General features: G+C 43.5%; 1 protein-coding gene across 1 annotated transcript in view; it reads right to left on the bottom strand.

Moving 5' to 3' along the window:
- MSRA (methionine sulfoxide reductase A) overlaps positions 1-21,980 on the bottom strand; it is a 239,638-nt gene that overhangs the window by 122,541 nt on the left and 95,117 nt on the right. The window contains exon 3 of the mRNA XM_030946428.1: positions 5,947-6,066. Within this exon, the coding sequence (XP_030802288.1) occupies positions 5,947-6,066 (120 nt within the window). The remainder of the gene's footprint in view (positions 1-5,946; positions 6,067-21,980) is intronic.

Raw genomic sequence — 21,980 nt, forward strand, 5'->3', positions numbered from 1 at the left:
ATTTCCATAGTTCTGGGTGTTCAGATAAAAATTGGATGAGTCTTTTCCATTGCTTACACCCAGGGCTTCCAACCTGAAAGACACAAAGGGATGGATTCTACTTTGCAATAGGTTTTGATGTTTCATCCAGAAGTTTGCAGGTGCCATCCTACACCTCCTCTAATCCCATCTCCACAATCTGCCCTTCTTTAGTGACCAGAGCTTCTGAAAGGCTTTTGTTTCTTTTGTCTCTCTGCAAAAAATTCACCTACAGTGGATGTGGTCAAATCTTAGCCCACAACAAATCCATGAGGAAATCCAGGAACACCCCTGAGCTCTGGCTTTCCCCAAAATCCTTCTCCAAATATCCTTTAGATTGCTGTTGCTGCAGTGCATGACAGCCATGAGGATCCAAAGGTTTTGCCTTTCCTTTCACTGAATCAAGTTCTTGTCTTCCTCATGGGCCAAATTCTCCTCACCTGGAGGAAGCTCAGGTAAAAGTGTGAGTGTCTGCAAAGGTGAGACAACTTCTCTATCAAAATTTACTTATTAAAAGCTGAACTGCAACAGCTTGGGCACAGCGAGCAAATAGAAGTTAAACTACAGTGGTTTGATAATTTCATTATTCATCCAACACCTAGAAATTGTGCAGGTCACTTGCAGAATTATTCAAAATCTTAATTACCTCAGTGAGACAAGAGTTAATTTCTAAAGTTTTTTATGCCAGCACAGGAAGATGTTCCATAAAACAAGCAAGTCAGAGGGGGTGATGTTTGCACAGAGTAATTGCAGCGCTCTCCCAATTTCAGGAAAAATACATTATCAGGCATATCCACACTGACACCACAGCATTTCAGCGCTGTGCCTGAAAGGAAGGAAGATATCACCTGGGAGAATGAGCAGCAGGAGCAGCAAAAGAACAGGAATACAGCCACAGTAAAGAAGAAAAGCAGGAAAAATACCAACATGTTTCATCACCTGCTTTAATTCCAGAGTCATGGTCTCCCAAGAGCTGCAGCTTCTCCCTGGTTTCATAGACAGTGGTTTGGCTGGAAGAGACCTTAAAATCCATCCCTTTCCACCTCCTCTGCCATGGAAACTACCCCAGGTTGCTCCAAGCCCCATCCAGCCTGGCCTTGGACACTTCCAGGGATCCAGGGGCAGCCACAGCTTCTCTGGGCACCCTGTGCCAGGGCCTGCCCACCCTCAGAGGGAAGGATTTATTCCCAATATCTACCACGTGTAGTAACCACCAGTTCTGGCAGCACAGTCTGAACACAGACTAACCGCCTTTGTAGCTTATTTTTTCTTTACAAGGTCTCCACAGCAAAAAACCAAAAAGCAGGAACCCCCCCGCCACCAGCCACAACAGCAGCACTGAGCTTTTTTATAACACCATTTTCACAAACACAGCGTGTTCTGATAGTTAAAAAGAAGCAGCTCTGTGCTGCATCCTCTGTTTTGAAGCCCAGTAACACGGGGAACATCTCGGCCCAATCCTGCATGGAGTCTCCTGTGAAAATGAAGCTCCTTTGGGAGCTTCCTGTAGGCTCCAGGTCAGAAGATTTTGTCTTTGACTTGCTCTGTAATGGCTCTTTCAACCTCTGGGGCTGCCACATTTTCATCTTGTATATATCTTTAATAAAGCAGAAGACGGGAAAGATGGAAACAACACATCTCAGTGGAATACAATTCAAATAAAGTTGTTAATAATAAATAATATATTTGGAATTTATATTGCTGCTACAACCCAATCCTGTGATTGTGGGCAATGCTTGGATAAACAGATGAAAGGAGCAGAGGACAGCAGTGAGGCTATGAGGATTTTAAATTTGCTACGAGGCACAATCAGGTATCTAAATAATAAATATCACTTAGGTTTCTTCAAGCCTGAACCAGACAAGACATTGACCCTGAGAAGTCAAATTCTGAGATGGAAAATGAACTCAGCCTTGATTACAGATGGAGCAGAGCTCCCTCAGCAGAGCTGCTGCCATCCCTTGTGGACAAGGAGCTTTTTGTTTTTCAGGCAATGGCAAATTTACTTATCATTTCTTTACCACAAAAAATACATATTTATTCTGCCTTTCATTTTTAAATGACAAATTTACAGACTCCATTCCTGCATCCTGCATTTTAAGGTGTAATAAAGTTTTCTTGGTCAACTTCTCTGCTGAAAAATAACCATGTATCAGTAGTGTCAGCTTTGAAAATTTGGAGGTAGAGCTGCAGAAGAGCAGGTAAGTGAAATTCAGTGCATCTGTTGGGTTCTTGTTGCCAAGGTTTTATCGTTACAGCAGCATCTGCCATCACCTTTCCAAATTATTTTTGAAGTGAAATTGCTACATCCATTTCATTTCATGACTTAGCAATTCAATGGAGGACAAATTATAGTTTCTAGGGTCATATCAAGGTTTAGATGCACATCCAGGAGGACCCTAGGACGATAATCTCATGATTGCAGAGACACAACTTGTTCCAACTGTTCTAGTTAAGAAAAATTACAGATTTTCTACAAAATCCTGTTCTTCAATTGCTACAAAAAACACAAAACAGTAATTCCCACATTTCATGACATTAACTTTGATTGATGCAGTATTTTGTACTTTGGCTGACCTTTCCTTCCTTTCTCACAGGTGAACTGGGGGGGAAAAAAAGGGGAGAGGTGGAGCAATTGGCCAATCCTATCAAGGCACAGATCAAGGGCATGGTGAACACTGAGATTCTTCACAGTCATTAAAATTCCTATATCCTGTTCTTATAAGGATTTAAAAAAAAAGACCAGACAAAGGCACAACAGGAATCTATTCTCTTGACAGCAATTTAATAACAAAAGAAAATGTTCTGAGCCACTCTCATTACTGCTTGGAAACTTTAATCTTGAGGACTTAGTTCCTGTCCATTGAAACCTTCAGATCCCTTTTTACAAGCTGCAGAAAGGGAAGGGAATGTTTGTAGTTTAATTATACCTTTAAACACTTTGGAGAGCCAGAGCCACTTTGGAAGAGTGCTGTAGTGTCCAGCTGAAGGGTTCTCCAAGGAATGCAAGGCCATGCCTGAACATCAGGAGAGTCACAAATACATCACAGTCCTGCTGCTCTGGAGCCAGGCTGGGAGAGCTGGGAATGTCCACCTGGAAAGGGCTCCAGGGAGAGCTCAGAGCCCCTTCCAGGGCCTAAAGGGGCTCCAGGAGAGCTGGAGAGGGACTTGAGACAAGGGATGGAGGGACAGGACACAGGGAATGGCTTCCCACTGCCAGAGGGCAGGGATGGATGGGATATTGGGAAGGAATTCTTGGCTGTGAGGGTGGTGAGGCCCTGGAATAGAATTCCCAGAGAAGCTGTGGCTGCCCCTGGATCCCTGGAAGTGTCCAAGCCCAGGCTGGACGGGGCTTGGAGCCACCAGCCTGATTTAGGTGAGGAACCCAAGTCCAAGAGCTCTGGTTATCTCTGTAATCAAGGGACAATAACTGCAATTTCATCATCAATTTATATTTTCTGCAGGACACAGGGAATGGCTTCTCACTGCCACAGGGCAAGGATGGATGGGATTTGCGAAGGAATTCAGGAATGTGGACCTTGAATAGAATTCCCAGAGAAGCTGTGGCTGCCCCTGGATCCCTGGAAATGTCCAAGGCCAGGTTGGACAGGGCTTGGAGCAGCCTGGGATAGTGGGAAGTGCCCCTGCCCATGGTAAGGGGTAGAATGGGATGAGTTTTTAGGTCCCTTCCCACCCAAAATCATTCCAAGATTCTAGGATTCCATGAACATAGCTGATAGTTTGTCACAGGACTTTCTTCTTAGGGAAGGTCAAATCCAAGAAGCCAAGAACTTTCCTATATTACATTTATTTCTCTATTGCTACCAACAACTCCTGAAAAATTCCCATCAGATTTCCCATTGTTGGCATTAATATCAACAGTTCATGCACAAATATGTAAAATTAACCCCACATTACCCAGCCAAACCCTCCCCACACCTTTCCACTCTTAAATAACAACATCCCAACCACCACCCTGCTCTGGGCTTATGGAATTAACTTGGGAAATCACCAGCTGACCACAGGACCAGGAGGTAAGAGAGCAAGAAATTAATTTTCCCTTTCTCCACTCTCTTCCATCAGCTGTTTAGAAGCCTTCCAGGCGACCTTTGGAAGCCAAGGCGTTTTAAGGAGAATTGGAAATCCAATATGGAAGAATCAGTCAAAAGAATAATTCCTACGGAAGAGGCAGTAGTATTTCTCAGAAAAACATGGATTTTCTGCTTAGGAGATGTGAAACAACTTCACAGCCAAATATTTTACATAACTCAGAGCAGAAACAAAGTCTCTGTGGCACATTTTTATATTGAATTGTTAACTATTAGAAATTGTGATTTGTGCATGAGAGAAAACGCCTCAGAAAGATGAGAATTGACAAGATTATAAATTGGTTTAATTCACTGAATCTCAGCCTTCTAACTAATATCATATAATAACCAGACATGCTTTATTTTTCTCTACATTCCAGTCACTGAAGATAAATAAAGAAAACAACTGAAAGCAAACCCAAATGACCTGCTCACATGTGAACAGCCTGAACCACAAGCCTATAAACGACCCTGTTTTTAAGGAAATCATCGTTAGCTGCGTATTTTATATGGTAATTGTACATCCCCAGTTTATGAATAACAACAGCAGAGTTCTTCCCTTCTGATTTCAGTGCCACTTGAGCTATGCAGATTTCTAAAAGCTTATGAATATACACAGCAACAGAATTGTTCTGAACATCTGTAAGCAAAATATGAAAAGCTGTTTGGTGCTGAATGAACATCCTGGGTTGTCTAATGCTGGCCAAAAATGGTGTATTTATGTATTAGGAGAACGCACTGAAAATAGCTCCAAATCCTGCACACACTCCAGAAGGCTTTTTCAGATTGTCCTCTGTATGGCTGTCACCAGAAAATGGAAAAAGAATTTTCCATTCCATTCTAATCAAATTTAATTTCCCTTCCCTTCCTCCATAAAATGGAAAAATATTTTCCATTCGATTCCATTCAAATTTAATTCCCTTTCCTTTCATTTTCCCTTTCCCTTTCCTTTCCTCTTTCCCTTTCCTTTTCCCTTTCCTCTTTCCCTTTCCTTTCATTTTCCCTTTCCTTTTCCCCTTCTTCCTTCCCTTCCCTTCCCTTCCCTTCCCTTCCCTTCCCTTCCCTTCCCTTCCCTTCCCTTCCCTTCCCTTCCCTTCCCTTCCCTTCCCTTCCCTTCCCTTCCCTTCCCTTCCCATTTTTATTTCCATTTCCATTCCATTCCATTCCATTCCATTCCATTCCATTCCATTCCATTCCATTCCATCCCATTCCACTTTAAATCATCCCTTTTCCCACTTTTCACAATTTCCAGCAAGTTTCTGCCTTTTTGGCTGCCTTGCAGCACCTCTGCACAGGGCTTCAAGTGCCCATTATTTGCTCATGTCACTTTTCACACCCTTTCCATGAAGCCCATGTGAGAGTTTGTCACTAAGAACAAGCCCCAATGTCAGCGTTTGGCATAAAAATGTTAACAAGAAAATAAACCAAAGGAAAACTTCCAAATGAGTGCAGGAAAGCCAGGATTTTCTCCACCAGCAGCATTATTTGGGTGCCAGGGGTTCTGTGGTTCAGATCACAGAAAGAAGCTGCATTGGAGTTTTGTAGTGTAGAGTAAAAAATAAATGCAAGGGTTTGGCCTGGAAATGACAGGATGCTGTGCACTGAAGTGTGTGAAGAATTAACAGATTATTAATCAGAACAGAATATTTGTTCATACGCTGACTCATTAATTATTAGGAGACAGCAATGGGATGGGCATCCATAGATTTCAGTACAGTTTAGGATGTAAAGCCAAGCCCAAATCTCCTCAGTCACTGCAGGCACTCCTTTCACTCTTCGTTGTCATTCATAATTCAGAAGTCCACTCCTGATCCTTAAAAACCAAAGAGGAAAGACTCACCTGAGCACACCTCCTTGTAGGTAGGGTTTGGGGTATGTCCTCCTGCATAACCCACTTGAGTGGAATACACTCCTTTCTGCCTCCAGAACTTCCTCTCAGCTCCCCAGAAACACCCCATACCTGAAGAGGGCACAAAATACACATTGAGAGGTCAGAATCTGCCAATACTCTATCACTCATTTGCATATTAATTGATACAGGGCGTAGGAAGGAACATCTATAGGCAGCGCCTGCTGGTCAAGTGTTGTCCAAGTTTATTTATAGGGTAACTATAAAGAGAAATCCATTCTGCATCAGAGCACGACTCAAGCACAGCCTGATTTATGCTTCTGAATATCAATTTATCACAGAGGGCAAACCTTGAAAGGGTTTGAGGGCCCAAACAAGGAGAAATGTCATGCACACACCAAAAAATAGTTTCTTATAAGGCACTTGTGCTGTTTGTGCAGCACCATTTTTACCTGAAGTGATTAGGAAGCTGTCAAAACACAATAATTTGTATTAATGGCAAACAGTTATTTAATTTTCTGCTTTTGGGCAGAGGTGGAAGCAATAATGGATTATATTATATGTTATAAAAAGGGAAAAATGCTTCAGCTTAACAATTTATGCACAGAGATATTTGATGTTCAGACAAGATTTTTGTAGTCATTCGCCCCCATGGCCAATTATCAAAGGACATCAGACTGTTTAAGGGTCTAAATTAAAACCTCTTCTGGTTAAAGGAATTAAGGAACAAGCACCACCAACACTGACAACTGTCTGATGGCTTAGTTAAATAAATGTTTAAGGGACTATTTATTAAAGTTTTTATTTAGAGTGTCATGGAGATTCCAGTATTGTCAAGTTGGAGCAATGTATTTTTCTTTTCAATCATAACATCCCGTTATTATTCCCTTTCTAAAACAGTTGAAATAAAGGCAATAAAAATAAACTAAACATTAAATATGCTATTTCTATATACACAGAAATCAGTGATCCATTAGAGTTTTCTCCAGGTAACCCTGCAGATATGACAGGGTTAAAAGTCACAGAAATGATCCTTCAAAGTACAACCAGCAGAGCAGAGCAGTCCCTCCTCCAAACTTGATGTTCCTTCTTTGAACTTTCAGAGATAAACTTCAAATTTAAGTTTTAATGCACCAAAAAGTACAGAACTGGGATTTCGACTTCTAATTCAGGTGCTTAAGCAAGCTGCAGCAATTAAGAGCCAAGGCTGCTCCTGGAGATCCTCGAAAGAGGCAGGAACTCTTGAGGACAACTCCTGCAGAAGATATAAATTGATTATGAAATTGCAGTTATTGTCCCTTGATTACAGAGATAACCAGAGCTCTTGGACTTGAGTTCCTCACCTAAATCAGGCTGGTGGCTCCAAGCCCTGTCCAGCCTGGCCTTGGACACTTCCAGGGATCCAGGGGCAGCCACAGCTTCTCTGGGAATTCTATTCCAGGGCCTCACCACCCTCACAGGGAATAATTCCTTCCCAATATCCCATCCATCCCTACCCTCTGGCCACTCCCTGTGTCCTGTCCCTCCATCCCTTGTCCCCAGTCCCTCTCCAGCTCTCCTGGAGCCCCTTTAGGCCCTGGAAGGGGCTCTGAGCTCTCCCTGGATCTTTCTCCTCTCCAGGTGAGCACCCCCAGCTCTCCCAGCCTGGCTCCAGAGCAGAGGGGCCATTGGAACTCCCATGGAATTGGGCCCACCAAGGCTGTATGAAACTCCTTCCAAGGGTGATTTAACTTGTTTTGGGTTTTTTTCCTTAGATCCCAAGTCTGGATCTGCGTGAGACACATGGAAAATAAATTCCTGCCCAACTCTAATACTTCAGTGCTTTGCACCCTTAATATTCCAAGGGAAGTTTGAGCTCCAGCTGCCTAAAAATCTCAGCTGTGCCCGCAGCAGGTGAGGCTGAGGCTCTCACAGGAGGCAATTAATCAAACTACCACTGGCTGGACAAACATGCTGAGAGGAGGCCAAGGAGCAGCATCATCCCTGCCAAGGAATGGGACAGATCCACATTTTCTTCCACTTCATATTCCTAGGCCAGCACCTAGGAATGTGTGAATGAGCAACCCAAGATTAAGAAGACAACCCAAACTCAGGTTTGAGCTCAGATACAGGCCCAACTTGAAATACAAAGCAGAAATGCTCATTCTTAGTGTTTTATTTTTGGGATTGTAATGCTCAATATATCCCTGAGGCTGCTGTTGAAATCCCTGCTCATCGGTGCTGTGGCCAATGACCTGATCAATAACTGTTACTGGGGATTCTCTCACTGATAATCATCTCTGACCCCTCTTTCCAGGGCAGTGGTAGAATTCTCATCCCTGGTGTGATTTAAAATCCCTGTGGATGTGGCACCTGGGGACATGGGTCAGTGGTGGCCTTGACAGTGCTGGGATGGTTGGACTTGATCTTGGAATGCTTTTCCAACCTGAACTATTTTGTGACTCTGTGGATTTCACCAGTGACCTGTGTCCCCATCATGGACTCCTCCATTTTTCCCTCTTCCAGCTGATCCCTGAGTTTATTGTGCTGCCCTTTCCCAGAGAGAGAGGGATTTTATTCTCCTGAAGAACTGCTCTCATCATTTTCTCAAGTGTGCTGCCACCTCACACAAACAATAAATCCTCCCATCCCCGAGAACAGATAAAATTGAAATCTTTGTCATAATAAAACAACCTGCTGGTAAAGAGACATCATTTACAACAATCCAGCACTAAATTGCTTTCCCCAGCATTAATCCATTCAGCTGATGTTTGTTATTCTGCTAAAGTGGTGCCACGTTCGACAGAGAAATTGTCATAAGGAGAGAAATATTAACAATAAAATCCCACATAATATGCTGGAATTAGACACGTGAGCTCATGGAGTGCCTGTTTTCCAGAGCATTGGCTGCCTGTAGCCATGGTTAATGTGGACAATTATCACCAAAACAGCGAAATCATTTCAGTTCAAGATTTCACATGGTCTTGCAGTACAAAAAAAAAAGTTTACATCCCTTAATTATTACTACTTTAGTAAGGAAACTGAAGAAGTAAATAATTTAAATAATAAATTTAAATAATTAAATAAAAACTCAGAGGGGGGAAACAAATAAGTAAAAAAAAAAAAAAGGAGGTAAAGAACCATAAAAGCAAAATAAGCCACCCATATTATGATTTAAAACTCGAAAACACGAACGTGATTTTAAACTATTCATGAAGAGATTTGCATAATCCCCAGTAGTGGGGAAGTGAGTGCAGCTTTGGAGTTACAGAGGGAGCTTCCAGGGGCATTCCTAAGAGGAAGAAAAAAAGTAAGGAAACAGGGAAACACTCATGCTTCTAGAAAAAAAAGTCTTATTTGAACATAATGGGTATTGCAGAGGAGTGTTTAAGCACTGAAGACATTTGTCACTTTTTAATTGCTAATTTGCAAAACAAAAACAAGAATAGTGATGGGTTTTGACTGACTTAATTGAAATTTCAAAAGGTGTTTTATTCTTTTTTTTTCTGGTTTTGAACTTCAAACCCAAACAGATTCAGACAGGAATCTTTAAATGTTCAAGCATCCCTATGAAAAAATATTAATCAAACAATTGGGGATTAAATTATAGAATCTATATTCCTTTCCAGCATCCACATCCATTTTATCCAGCTATTCTCTTTATGCATCCATACTCCTATAGATCCTCTGAACAAGCTTTTTTGTCACCAAGGACCCTGTGTTTCCATAGCAAACCCTGTAATTTGCATATTCTTAATAAATAGTCAGCATAGGCTGAAATATCCTTCTAAAATAATGAAAGCAAAGTGCTACTCTGATAAGAAAGATAAGCACCCCATTCATAGAGATAAAAAAAATTTAAATATTCCAAGACAAACAGAGCAGAATGGAACTTCAGGTGTAAGCAGGGATGAGCAGCTTTATGGATTAACCACATTGACCAGGTCTCCATTGGCTGCACAGGATCTTCAACATCCAGGGATTCATTTATTTCCCTAAATGGAGACATCTGAGATCATTTGAGATGCCTGAGGATATCCAGGAGATCTGTGTGCACAAGGCTGACATAAATGACACAGAATTCGGGAGAGACACGTGAAAGGGCAGGGAAAACACTCCTGGACATGGCAAATGGAACTCATGGAATGGTTTAGGTTGGAAGGGACCTTAAATCTCATCCAGTCCCACCTCCTGCCATGGGCAGGGACACCTTCTACTGTTCCAAGCCCTGTCCAGCCTGGCCTTGGACACTTCCAGGGATCCAGGGGCAGCCACAGCTTCTCTGGGCACCCTGTGCCAGGGCCTCCCCACCCTCACAGCTGAGAATTCCTTCACAATATCCCACCCATCCCTGCCCTCTGGCAGTGGGAAGCCATTCCCTGTGTCCTGTCCCTCCATCCCTTGTCCCCAGTCCCTCTCCAGCTCTCCTGGAGCCCCTTTAGGCCCTGGAAGGGGCTCTGAGCTCTCCCTGGAGCCTTCTCCTCTCCAGGTGAGCACCCCCAGCTCTCCCAGCCTGGCCCCAGAGCAGAGGGGCTCCAGCCCTTGCAGCATCTCTGTGGATTCCTCTGGACTCTCTCCAGCAGCTCCACATCCTCCTGATATTGGGGATCCCATAGCTCCAGGTGGATCACACCAGAGTGTCCCATTTGCATATTTTAAGTCAGAAGAAACCAGTCCCTACCCCAGACACGGACATTACAAAACCCTGAGAGTCTCTGAAGTTGAATCAAATCTCCCTAAATACAGTTATTTGTGTCTGATTTTGTGCCTATTTCTCTTCCACATCCATAAAAAATGACCAGCCCGACAAGCTCAGTAGGACTCTGTGCTGCAGAGATGAATCCCAGACAAAATTACTAATTCCAAAGTTATCTATCCTCATAATAATGTTCACAGCTTGTAATATTGTTAATTCCTTTTTTTTGTGTACTGTGTACAGAAGCCATCAAAGAGCACCAAAAAACCGACTGGAAAACTTATTTGAAAATTATTCAACATTCCAGATATTTTCTCCCAATCCCACTAGGAACTCCACAGTCTCCAAAGGAAACCTTTCTTCACCTTTGTTCTGATCTCTTCTCCAATGCCTGTTCCTATCATATCTGAATGATCCTTGGTCTACACGAAGATTCCCTGATGTAAATTCCTATTTATGATTCCATTATGCAAATGAGCACGGGCAGAAAATTTGCATCAGAGGGGTGTTCCTGACCCAAACTTCAGCCTCACAAGCTGCACCCACTCTGTGCTAATTAACACACATTAACTCCAGAGCTCAGTGGAAGCTTCGGGGACCCTCAGCCTCCCATTTATTCCATTTATTTAAAGAAAGCCACCGGGGTGCATTGTGTTCTATACTGGCCAATTGTCATTTCTTATCATGTACACATATGCAATGTTTTCATTTGTGCAATATTTTTTAATGCCTTTTGTCCCTTTATTTTTGTGGAATATCCTTCTCTGACGGCATCAGGTGCAGACACACCTGACTTCCCACCGACCTTTCCCTCCTGCCAGCTTTATTTCCAAGCCTTCCCTCTCCCTGCCTTCCCACAGCAGATCCAACAGGACATCCAGAAGACTCCTTTTTTTTTTTCTTTTTTTTGTCATATTTTTGAAGAATGAATGCATTATTTCCTTGGCGTGCCAAGCCTCTCCTGGCCCGCCGCCTGCCATCCCTACACCCACACTCCAAGGCACTTTTCCACGCAGCAGATTAAGGAGCTGTTCCCATGCCAGCAATGCCTCGCTGAGGAAGATGAACTGCAAAGGACACGGATCCTGCTCCTCCTTCTGTTAGCAGGATTTTGGGATATGTTCCACCAGCCGGGAGGGGTGTGTGCGGTGGATGGTGGGGTGGGGGGAAATGTCAGCTTTAAATATAATAAAACATGCTGGGAGAACAAAGAGCAGAGGAAAACCTCTTCCCAATGCCCAGAGGAGAGGAAGGAGCGGGACAGGATCTTTCCAGCCTCTCATGCCAGGCTCTGCTCGGAGTCCCTGGGAGCAGTGGCTGTGCCAGCTGCTCCAGTGCCACAGGATCCAGCCACAGGCTGCTCCCATACACTGAGGCAGCAAAGGACAGCCAAGAACACATCCCACCGACTACCTCAGAGCTTCCTGCCCGAGCCAGCATCTCCGGGAGCTGCAGGCACAGCTGCCAGGATCCTGCTTCCCTTGGCCAGCACAGGACTTGGCCCAGATTTTGAATACTATTGATTTTGTTCCCTCTATAAAATCTGGAGAAGGAAATGCTCAGCTGCTTCGACCTGAAATGATTTTTTTGTTGTTGTTGTTTCCCCCCTCCCCGTCCCTCCCCAGCTGGAAGGAATAAATTGAGCCTCGGCAAGTTCCATCCCTATAGAATAATGCTCATTCCATACATTTCAGCCAAATGCCGAGCGTGATTGGCATTTTCCTCCTTAAAAAAACTGTGGAGAGCAGTTGGTACAGCTGATTGATTGAAGACAGTCCAAGTACTGATATTTCTGAGCACGGAGCCAAAGGGATATTGATGCTCTGTGCTCTGAAATCGTGGCAACCATTAATTCTTAGAGCTCCTCAGGCTGAAGAGGGGACCTTGGCTTCACCAAGGAAGGTCAGGATGAGACCTTGGTGCGCACCATTGTGTTCCCTCCCCAAAAAACGTGGGCAAGTTGGTGGCAAGGAAGCTGTGATGGGAAGCTGCAGATCTCTGGAGGATCTGCTGGGGAGAGTCCACAGGAATCCACAGAAATCCACAAATGCTCCAAGGGCTGGAGCCCCTCTGCTCTGGATCCAGGCTGGGAGAGCTGGGGGTGCTCACCTGGATCAGGGAAGGATCCAGGGAGAGCTCAGAGCCCCTTCCAGAGCCTAAAGGGGCTCCAGGAGAGCTGGAGAGGGACTTGGGACAAGGGATGGAGGGACAGGACACAAGGAATGGCTTCCCACTCCCAGAGGGCAGGGATAGATGGGATATTGGAAAGGAATTTTTGGCACAGGCAGAGGTTTCCCAGAGAAGCTGTGGCTGCCCCTGGATCCCTGGAAGTGTCCAGGGTTGGCAGGGGTGGAACTGGATGATCTCTAAGGTCCCTTCCTACCCAAACCATTCTGTGAGTCCATGATCTCCCTGTTTGGAGAATCAGATAAAAATGTCCTGGGAACCCAGGAGAACATCCAGCATGCCCAATTGACAACAGTAGATGTTCACCTGGCTACAATAATTTTTCTTGACTGTTATGTAACTCCATACCACCAATAACGCCATAGCACCAGGTTTCCAAAAGATTCACTTTTGTTCTCTAGAGGGAAATACTCCTGTCAGTCCCTTTGGCTCCACTCTGTCTGTGGACACAAATCCAAGAGCAAACTGGATCCCAAATCCCTTGGGAAGGAATACAGCTTTGTTGTGCTGTATCCCTCAGATAGATCTTTGTTGAACACTTTGATACTGTCTGTGCACTTACACAACTCTTATTAAGGGCTTGGAAATCTAAAATGATCAAAGCCATGTCCTCAAGATAAAAATACAGCATGAAACTACCCCAGAGCCTTTGTTCTGAGTTTCTTCAAGTTCTTGTCGAGGATCTGGAAAGAATTCCAGAGTCAGATTGAAATGCACTCTCATCTTTTGCACAGCACTGAGACACGTAGGGTGCTTTGGAAGCCATCTGGATCCATTTGGGATTAATGTTATCAATCAGGATTTAAAATTGTACCACTGATACCCCCAGGGGTTTAACATCCAACAGCCCCTGAATATCTGAGCAATCACAGAATATTTGAGATCACTGGGAAACAATCAGCTAAGAAATGGTTGGGAGGAATAGGGGGAAAAAAGGGTAAAACAGAACAAGTTGAGCTGAAAGAAATAAAACTGCTGATGACAGATGGCATTAAGAGGATGATCTTCCTCGATGAGCGTTGGCTCTAATGCTCCAACAGGGTTGATAAATATGTTGAACAGCTTGCCTGGGGCAAGTCAAACAAAGCCCTGGGCAAGAAATTTAAAATGCAGTTTGCCTAACAGAGCAACTAAAGAGGAATTTCTTGGCTCACCGTTTTGCCAAGATGTGTTCTGTTCACACTGCATGAATTCCCAAGGAAACTGTTGGGTTTGCTTCTTTTTTTTTTTTTCCATAGGAGAAGCAGAAGCCTCATGTTCATTCAAATTAACAAATGCCCAGGAAATTGGTTCCTGCCTGTGGCTGCTGACGTTGGACGCGGGCGTGGGCACGTGTTTGTGTACGGATGGATGTTTGGATAAAAGCTGCACAACAGATTATTGCAAAAGGAAAAGCAGATTATCATCAGAGGGAAAGGAATATTTTACTGTCAAGAGAAAAACTGCCATGTTTTCAGCATGGGAAATGTGTCAGAAGGATGACTTTGGAAAAAACCCTTTTGAAGACAACAGCACTCAAACTGGGAAAAGCAATGGGGAGATACAGAAAACGACTTCAAAATGTGTTTATCAAACCCATCCTAAAGCATGTTACAAGTTATAAATAATACAAACTCAACAGGATTCAAACAAAGCTGAAGCCAATATCCAGAATGTTAATAAGGCACAAAGCACAGTTGCTCTGAACTTCCAAGGCAGAACACAAGAGGTTTCACATATTCCTATTTCAATGCAATTTTGAGCTTAACCAGCAGAGAGCAGGGACAGACCCAAGTCAGTGAATCCCAGCACTTCCCAGGGTGGCCTTATTCACTGCCTCTATATCCTTTCCCACCCAAAAAGCAGAAGTATTTAAACCATTTTTCTCCTGAAAATCCAGAGAGCTGCTTTCTGGTGACTCCACACAATAAATTTCCATCACCAAAATTCTCTGTTGGAAAACTTGCATCGAATTCCCAGAAACTAGAAGATACGGCCCAGACAAAAAATCATTTCTGGTGACCTGAAATGTTCTCATCACACACTGGAAGGAGAATATGGAAAAGCAACAGAGGCCAAACTTTGTGACCTTTGAGAGCTGGCCCAGAATGTCTCTGTGCCTATGACATTTCCCCAAACCTGGCAGAGCCAGAACAATGGTGTGCCTCAACTTCCATCCCTGAGCAGCACCTGGACCTTCCAGAAGTTCACTGTGGATCTGAATAATCAGAATCTCAATAATCCACTTTGCAGGAAGAGAAGGAGAACTTGTGAGAGTGAAGAAAGCCAAGAGCCTTGTCAGTTCTTCCATCTCTTTTTCCTTTGTTTCTAATCACTGCAAATAATCAAGCCTCATATAAATTATAATATATTAAATACTGTTTAAATACTCCACAACTGAGGTATGAGTGGTACCAAAGCAAAACAAAGAATTCTCTTTGGAAAAATACCAAAGGATCCCAATTACTGGTCTTTGTTAAAAATCTCTTTTTCATGCCTTGCCTGTGACATTCAAAGGTTGGACTCGATGATCTGAGAGGTCTTTTCCAACCTTACTGATTCTCTGATTTTGTGTCTGTTGAGTAAGACAAACACCACTTGATAAAACTCTGTGTTTCCAAACTTTTTCCTTCCCATATTTTGCTTGGTTTGTATTCTCCAGTAAATCTTGGGATGAGTCAAGGGAATGGTCATGGCCCCAAGGCTGCCAGAGCTCCAGGAGGGTTTGGACAATGCTCTCAGGCACAGGGTGGGATTGTTGGGTTGTCCTGTGCCAGGTCACGAGTTCAATCAGTGATCCTGGCGGGCCTCTTCCAACTCAGGATATTTCATTATTCTCTGAAGACCAGGCATGAGAGAATAGGAATCAGAAATGCCAAACAATAAATAGAGAATTCATCCAAAAAACAGTTCAATGTCTTACTCTTGAAGGTTTCCATCCTAAAAAATGTATTTGGTCTTTGGTCATGGAAACATCACAGACCCCAGAAGGTTTGGGTTGGAAAGGACCTTAAAGCTGATCTCATTCCAACCCCCCCTTCCACTAGACCAGGTCAAGGTCCAGTCCAGTCCATAGATTACATCAAGTTTCATTCATGAAAATTAACTAAAATCTGTCTACTTGGCTTTGTATAAATCATCAATCCAATTATATTTAGACAGGTGGAGCACTGGGAAAAACAAGATGATCAGGAGGCTTTGGGAATTCAAGGCTGAACTCAGACTCTAAAAGGTTTTCTCTCTGAAGCTGATTTCCATCATTAGTGGTGTTGCTATTTTCAAACCCACAGCACATAAAGCCTTTGCCACAGATTTGAATTCCACTGTGCTGGGTTCTGGGTACAAACATAGAACAAAAGAGAAACATCCCCAAAAATTGATTTTTTCTATTTACAGGGTCAATGATATTCCTACATTCCATAAACATCAAAGAGAACTGTCACAAACTGTAAAATTCAGGAAGGGGAAACCAATAAACACCTGTTTCCTTTCATGTTTGGGGATTTGGGAATGCAGCTGATTGAATGTTTGTGGCTGGGATCAACAGGCAGCATTTTCCATGAAGCAACTGACTGACATCCAAAGCAATATTGCACCACAAATGGACCTGACCTGCAGGAAAGAAGAGCTATTCACAAAGCAGGGACAATCAGTCCTTAAGTGCAAAGTATTGGGATTGAAATTGCTTCTGTTTCATGTCTAATCCAGTCATCTTGAGGAGTCCTGCAGACACCTGTTGTTTCTTGGCCACAAATTTGATGCCTGAAGTGTCCCAAGGATGCAGAAAAAAATGTAAAAGTTCATGGTCAAAAATCTGATTCCTTGAACTATTTGTTTACTCCTTCTAATTTCTCGTATCAAATAAATTATTTGAGCAATGGAAATGTGATGAATAAAAGCATCAGAAGTTCTTAGCACAGCTCTGAATTGTCCAAAAATTGAATTAAAACTTATCATGGAATGGTTTGGGTGGGAAGGGACCTTAAAGATCACCCAGTGCCACTCCCTGCCATGGGCAGAGACATTTTCCACTATCCCAGGTTGCTCCAAGCCCTGTCCAGCCTGGCCTTGGAGACTGCCAGGGATCCAGGGGCAGCCACAGCTGCTCTGGGCACCCTGTGCCAGGGCCTCCTCACCCTCACAGGGAAGGATTCCTCGCTAATATCCAATTAAATCTGTTCCCTGTCAGTTTGGAGCCATTCCCTCTTGTCCTGTTACTCCTGGTCTTATTCCAAAGTCCCTCTCCAGCTCTCTTTCAGGTTCTCTTTGGGTACTGGGAGGGGCAAGTAGGTCACCCTAAAGCATCTCTTCTCCAGGCTGAACAATCCCAATCCTCTCAGCCTTTCCCACAGCAGAGCTGCTCCATCCCTCTGCTCATCCTGGTGCCTCCTCTGGACTCTCTCCAGCAGCTCCATGTCCCTCTGATGTTGGACCCCAAGGCTGGAGCAGCTCTGAAGGTGGGGTCTCACCTGAGGGGGGCAGAGGGGCAGAATCCCCCCTTCCCCTGAGGTTTCTGAGCTGAGTCACGCCCAGCTCTCATCCAGGTCCCCCAAGTCCTTCTCCCAGGCCTGTTCCATCCCTTCATCCCCAGCCTGGATTGATCCCAGGGGCTGCCCCAACCCAGGTGCAGCACCTTAATCTGAACGAGCACAGCAGAATGAGCCCACAGATTCTGTCACTAATCATGCCTCAACCTTGCCACCCTCCTCTATTCTTTCAAGAAGCGAGCAGTTTCTTAATATATTATGTTTCCAAAGTCTGTTAGGGATAAAAAGAACCTCTGCTACAATAATGTGGCGAAGAGATTGAGATAGAGCTACACGGTCCTATCATCAAGCTGATTATTTGCTTCATTGCAAAGCATCACATCTTTAGTTCAGCCATTGATTTGAGGCTTTCAAATCATTTTGTGATCTTCCTTCACTCCGAGCATTCCAGCGCTTGGCAGAGATTCATTTTAGATCATCCCCGGTCATTTGCCACACTTTAGTGCTCCACTACTCAAGTAGAACTTGATATACACAGAAAATAAGAGATGTCATCAGGGCTGTGTAATCCATTTCATATAAATCCATCTCTGCAATAACACCGAAGCCTTACCCTTGTCTTGTGAAAATCTCTCTAATCTCCCAAGCCACCTCGGGGAGCTTGAGATACAGAGAAGCAAAACAAAATATATTCTACTCTTATAAAAGCAAAGAGCCACGTTTTGTTACCAGCAAAACAGGAATCACTTCTCGGGCCTTGCTGCAGAAAATAATAACTTGTTTACAAGGTTTGTTTACTGCAAGGAATAGAAAAATTGACTTTTCTCTCTTTTTTTCCTCTGATGACTATTGCTGAGTTAAATGAACTGCCATAGCCACATTCAGCAAAAGTAATCTCATATTCCTTATTATATTCGTAGCCTTAGATTTCAAACAACAGAAAGCTGTAGGCACCCTGACAATTATTTAAACCTACAATCTATAATTGCTCAGGAGCAAAAAAATAATTACATTCATATAACAAGCAATTCAACAAGCAGCCTTTTCGTCCTCCTTTCCCCTTAACCTTTTTCTAAACCAATAAATGCCTTCCAAGAGCACCTAGATCATTCAAATGGATCTATTTTGAACCATAGCTGTCCTTAATGGAAATATGGAAGTTCCAAGAGTTATTTTCTCATCTGTTGCAAAGCAATGCAATGATGGTGAGTTCTTACTTGCAAAAGAGAATAACTCTTCCTCCCCATCTCCAAAAAAAAAAAAAAAAAACCCAAAAGATAATTACTCAAGAAAATACCAGAGTAGATTGTTAGAGAAAAACTAATTTATATCCAGAGGGACAGACAGAGGCCAAATATTAATGTGATTAGTCATTTGCCCATGTGTGCAGCACAATCATTCCCAAGAAACCTGGACTGGCAGCATTGGAAATAAAGAACTATTAAAAAACTCTGAGGCAGAGCGGCACCAATGGCTCAGCAAATGAATTGCCATCACTCACAGCAAAGTCCATGACCTGCAGCTCACCAGATCCATGGCTTCCTTAGACATCCCAAAAAAACCACCCTGTGCCCTGCAGCTGTGCTCAGCCAGAGACTGAGCTGAAGGGCTGTGGTAGCACAGTCCTGCTGCAATAAACAGCCCCTCTAACCCTGAGCTGGATTTCGGGGAGCCTGTGCCACAGATCCTCGTGGGAATGTGTTTGGATAACTGCAGCTATCCAACCAGGCTGGGATAACTCCACAGTCATGGGGAATGAGCTGTGGTGCCCCAGGATGGAGCTGCATCATTCCAAGCTCTGCACCCAGCCCACCTGAGCCCAAGCACACCTCCCATATCCATGCCTGTAGGAACTCAGGACATCCCTCTGGCTCTTCTGGACTGCCAGGACCCCTGCCAGGGGGCTCAGAGACCCTGGCACAGAGCCCAAGATGCTTGAGGTTTTGATTATGACCCATGGAGCAAATTATCAACTTTATATGAAGATCTGCAAGCCATGACAGTTTAAGTAGAATGATAGTGAATTTATCACAGGGTGGAAAACAGATTTTTTGGGGTTTTAGGATGGGGGTTCTGGGGGCAAGATGGAGGAGTCTGGGCATGTCCAGCCTTTCTCCTTCTTCTTCTTGGCCTCCATCTTCTGCTGTGATGTTGGCACTTACAGATTGGTTTAGAGTAGAAGCTCACTGTCTAACATAGGTGATGGGTATTGGGAAGTTATTGTAAATAATGTACACATAGTTTTTAGTATAAAAAGATAACACCAAGGCAGGCAGAGTGCCTCTGACTGTCTTGCTGAGTGGATCTCGGCTGGACAGGAGAAAAAAATTTACAGATAAGATACAATACACGACCTTGAGAGCAAGAACTGCAGAGCTCTGACTCCTTCTTCGAGTGCCAGGCTGGGAAAAGAGACTTTCTAATGCACCTCAGGGTCACTCTGACCAGCAGAGATCCCGAGACATGCCAAGCCACAGACACATCCACAATGAGTTCTTGTCTTGTTTACAGCATCATTGTGCAATCAGCCACTTCATCTCCTCTGGAATTTTGGGGATTTTTATGGACATGCAGCTTGAAGGCAGGTCAGGGATGATTATTGGAATGTTTTATCAAGTTTGTAAAATTTGTCCAGCAGATAAAGATTCACAAAAATCTTTAAATCATTATTTCTCATGACTAATCATGGAATAAAAGGATGGGTTTGGGCTGGAAGGGACCTTAAAGATCATCCAGTCCCACCCCTGCCATGGCCAGGGACACCTTCCACTATCTCAGGTTGATCCAAGCCCCATCCAAGTGGCCTTGGACATTTCCAGGGATCCAGAGGCACCCACAGCTTCTCTGGGAATTCTATTCCAGGGCCTCACCACCCTCACATCCAGGAATTCCTTCCCAAAATCCCATCTTAATCTACCCACTGGCAGTGTGAAGCCATTCCCTGTGTCCTGTCCCTCCATCCCTTGTCCCCAGTCCCTCTCCAGCTCTCCTGGAACCCCTTTAAGCACCAAAAGAGGCTCAGAGGTCTCCCTCAAGCCTTCTTTTTCCAGGCTGCCCAAGTTATCCAGGATACCCAGGATGAATTACTCCCAGATTCACACAGAGGTGTCCAGCAAACTACACGATGGTGTGAAGAGGGACCCTGTGAGTGACCAAAAATCCTTCTACATCTAAATAACATGCCCAGATCTTTAATGCAGTAAAATGATCTTGGGTTTGTTGGTCTCCAGAAAGCAAAGCAAATTAAAATCTCTTTATCCACCCCAGGGATAAGCCTCATCCCACTGGGTGAATCTGAGTGTCACCATTCTAACACTTAAACCCCTGCACTTGTCCTCTCTTGGACTGTCAGGAAAATCCCACAGAGTCACCCAAGTGAATCCCATCCTGCTGTACAGCTGGATATTGCAGTCAGGGATTGTCTGAAGCCTTGGGATGTCCTCAGCTGGTGTAAATTCAGAGACTGAGGGCACATGAGGCACAGACACAGTGACAACAACATTGCTCACCACACTTTCCATCCCAGAAGACTCAAAAAAAGCTGGATGACCAATATACAAACAAAGTTCCATGTCACCCCTTTGGACACCAGGAGGACACTCTACCCTCTCTCCATCCCTGTTTGTAGATGCCATCCCTAATTCCAAACACATTCCAACATTCCAGCTCCATCCCCTCGACTCGAGCACGTGTCTGCTTCTGCATAATTCATTACATGACTCTCAATAATTTTCAGTCAAGGTTCAAGCAGGAGTATGTCACACCAGGATTAGATTATTTATGAGCATAATGTTGGATTTAAGCCAATGACACACCAATAAATTTTATCTCCAAGCCTGACATATCTCATGCTGTTTTCCCTGGCTCACAAACAAATAACTACGCCTGTCTCAGAATTACTCGCATTCAACTTAAATCAGATTTTTTTTTTGTGGTTGGCTCTTATCTTGCTTCGAAAACTGATCATGTTGTTTCTTTCTTTCAGAGGCTGAAGTGTGGTTTTGCCTTCATTTCCCAAGTGTGTCCTGCACAGAGAACAAAGTCAGGTGTTCCGGAAGAAAAATCTGGAATAAGGCGCTGTTTGAGCCTCTTAAAGGATGAAGTTTTTACTCTTTTCTAAAGACCAAAGACTTGTGACACCCAGGAAAAGCAGAGCCTCTATCAGCCAGCTTTAACTGCCATTGAAAATAATCTGAGCACTACCCCAAAAAAAGAATAAATAATGTTTAACACATAATATATAAATACACAATATATATATGTTTAATACATATATATGTTTAATACATAAATACACATTATATATAAATGTCTACTAATATAAATATTGTTACATAAATATGTACTGGGACAGAAAGGATTCTCTGAGCAATTCTAGGAGCAATTCTTCCCATCTAACCCCACACAAACTTGGAACAACTGCACTTAAATCTCCACTATTTGTCTTCTGATTTGACAAAAGGTGCCCAAGCTCCCATGACAGTCACTGGAGATCCAGTTCCAATGGAATAAAATGACCTTTAAGGTCCTTTCCAACCCAAGCTATTCTGGAATTCTGGGATTCTATTCCAATTGAGCCCTCCACTTTTCAGGAGTATTTCTGAGCCAGTATTTTAAAAGTTGGTGAAGTTTTTTGTATCTTTGATCTGGAGCAAAATTATCTAATGATATATTTTTTCAATAACTTCATCATGTGA

The sequence above is a fragment of the Camarhynchus parvulus genome, chromosome 3, assembly GCF_901933205.1.
Source record: "Camarhynchus parvulus chromosome 3, STF_HiC, whole genome shotgun sequence".
Classification (NCBI taxonomy): Eukaryota; Metazoa; Chordata; class Aves; order Passeriformes; family Thraupidae; genus Camarhynchus; species Camarhynchus parvulus.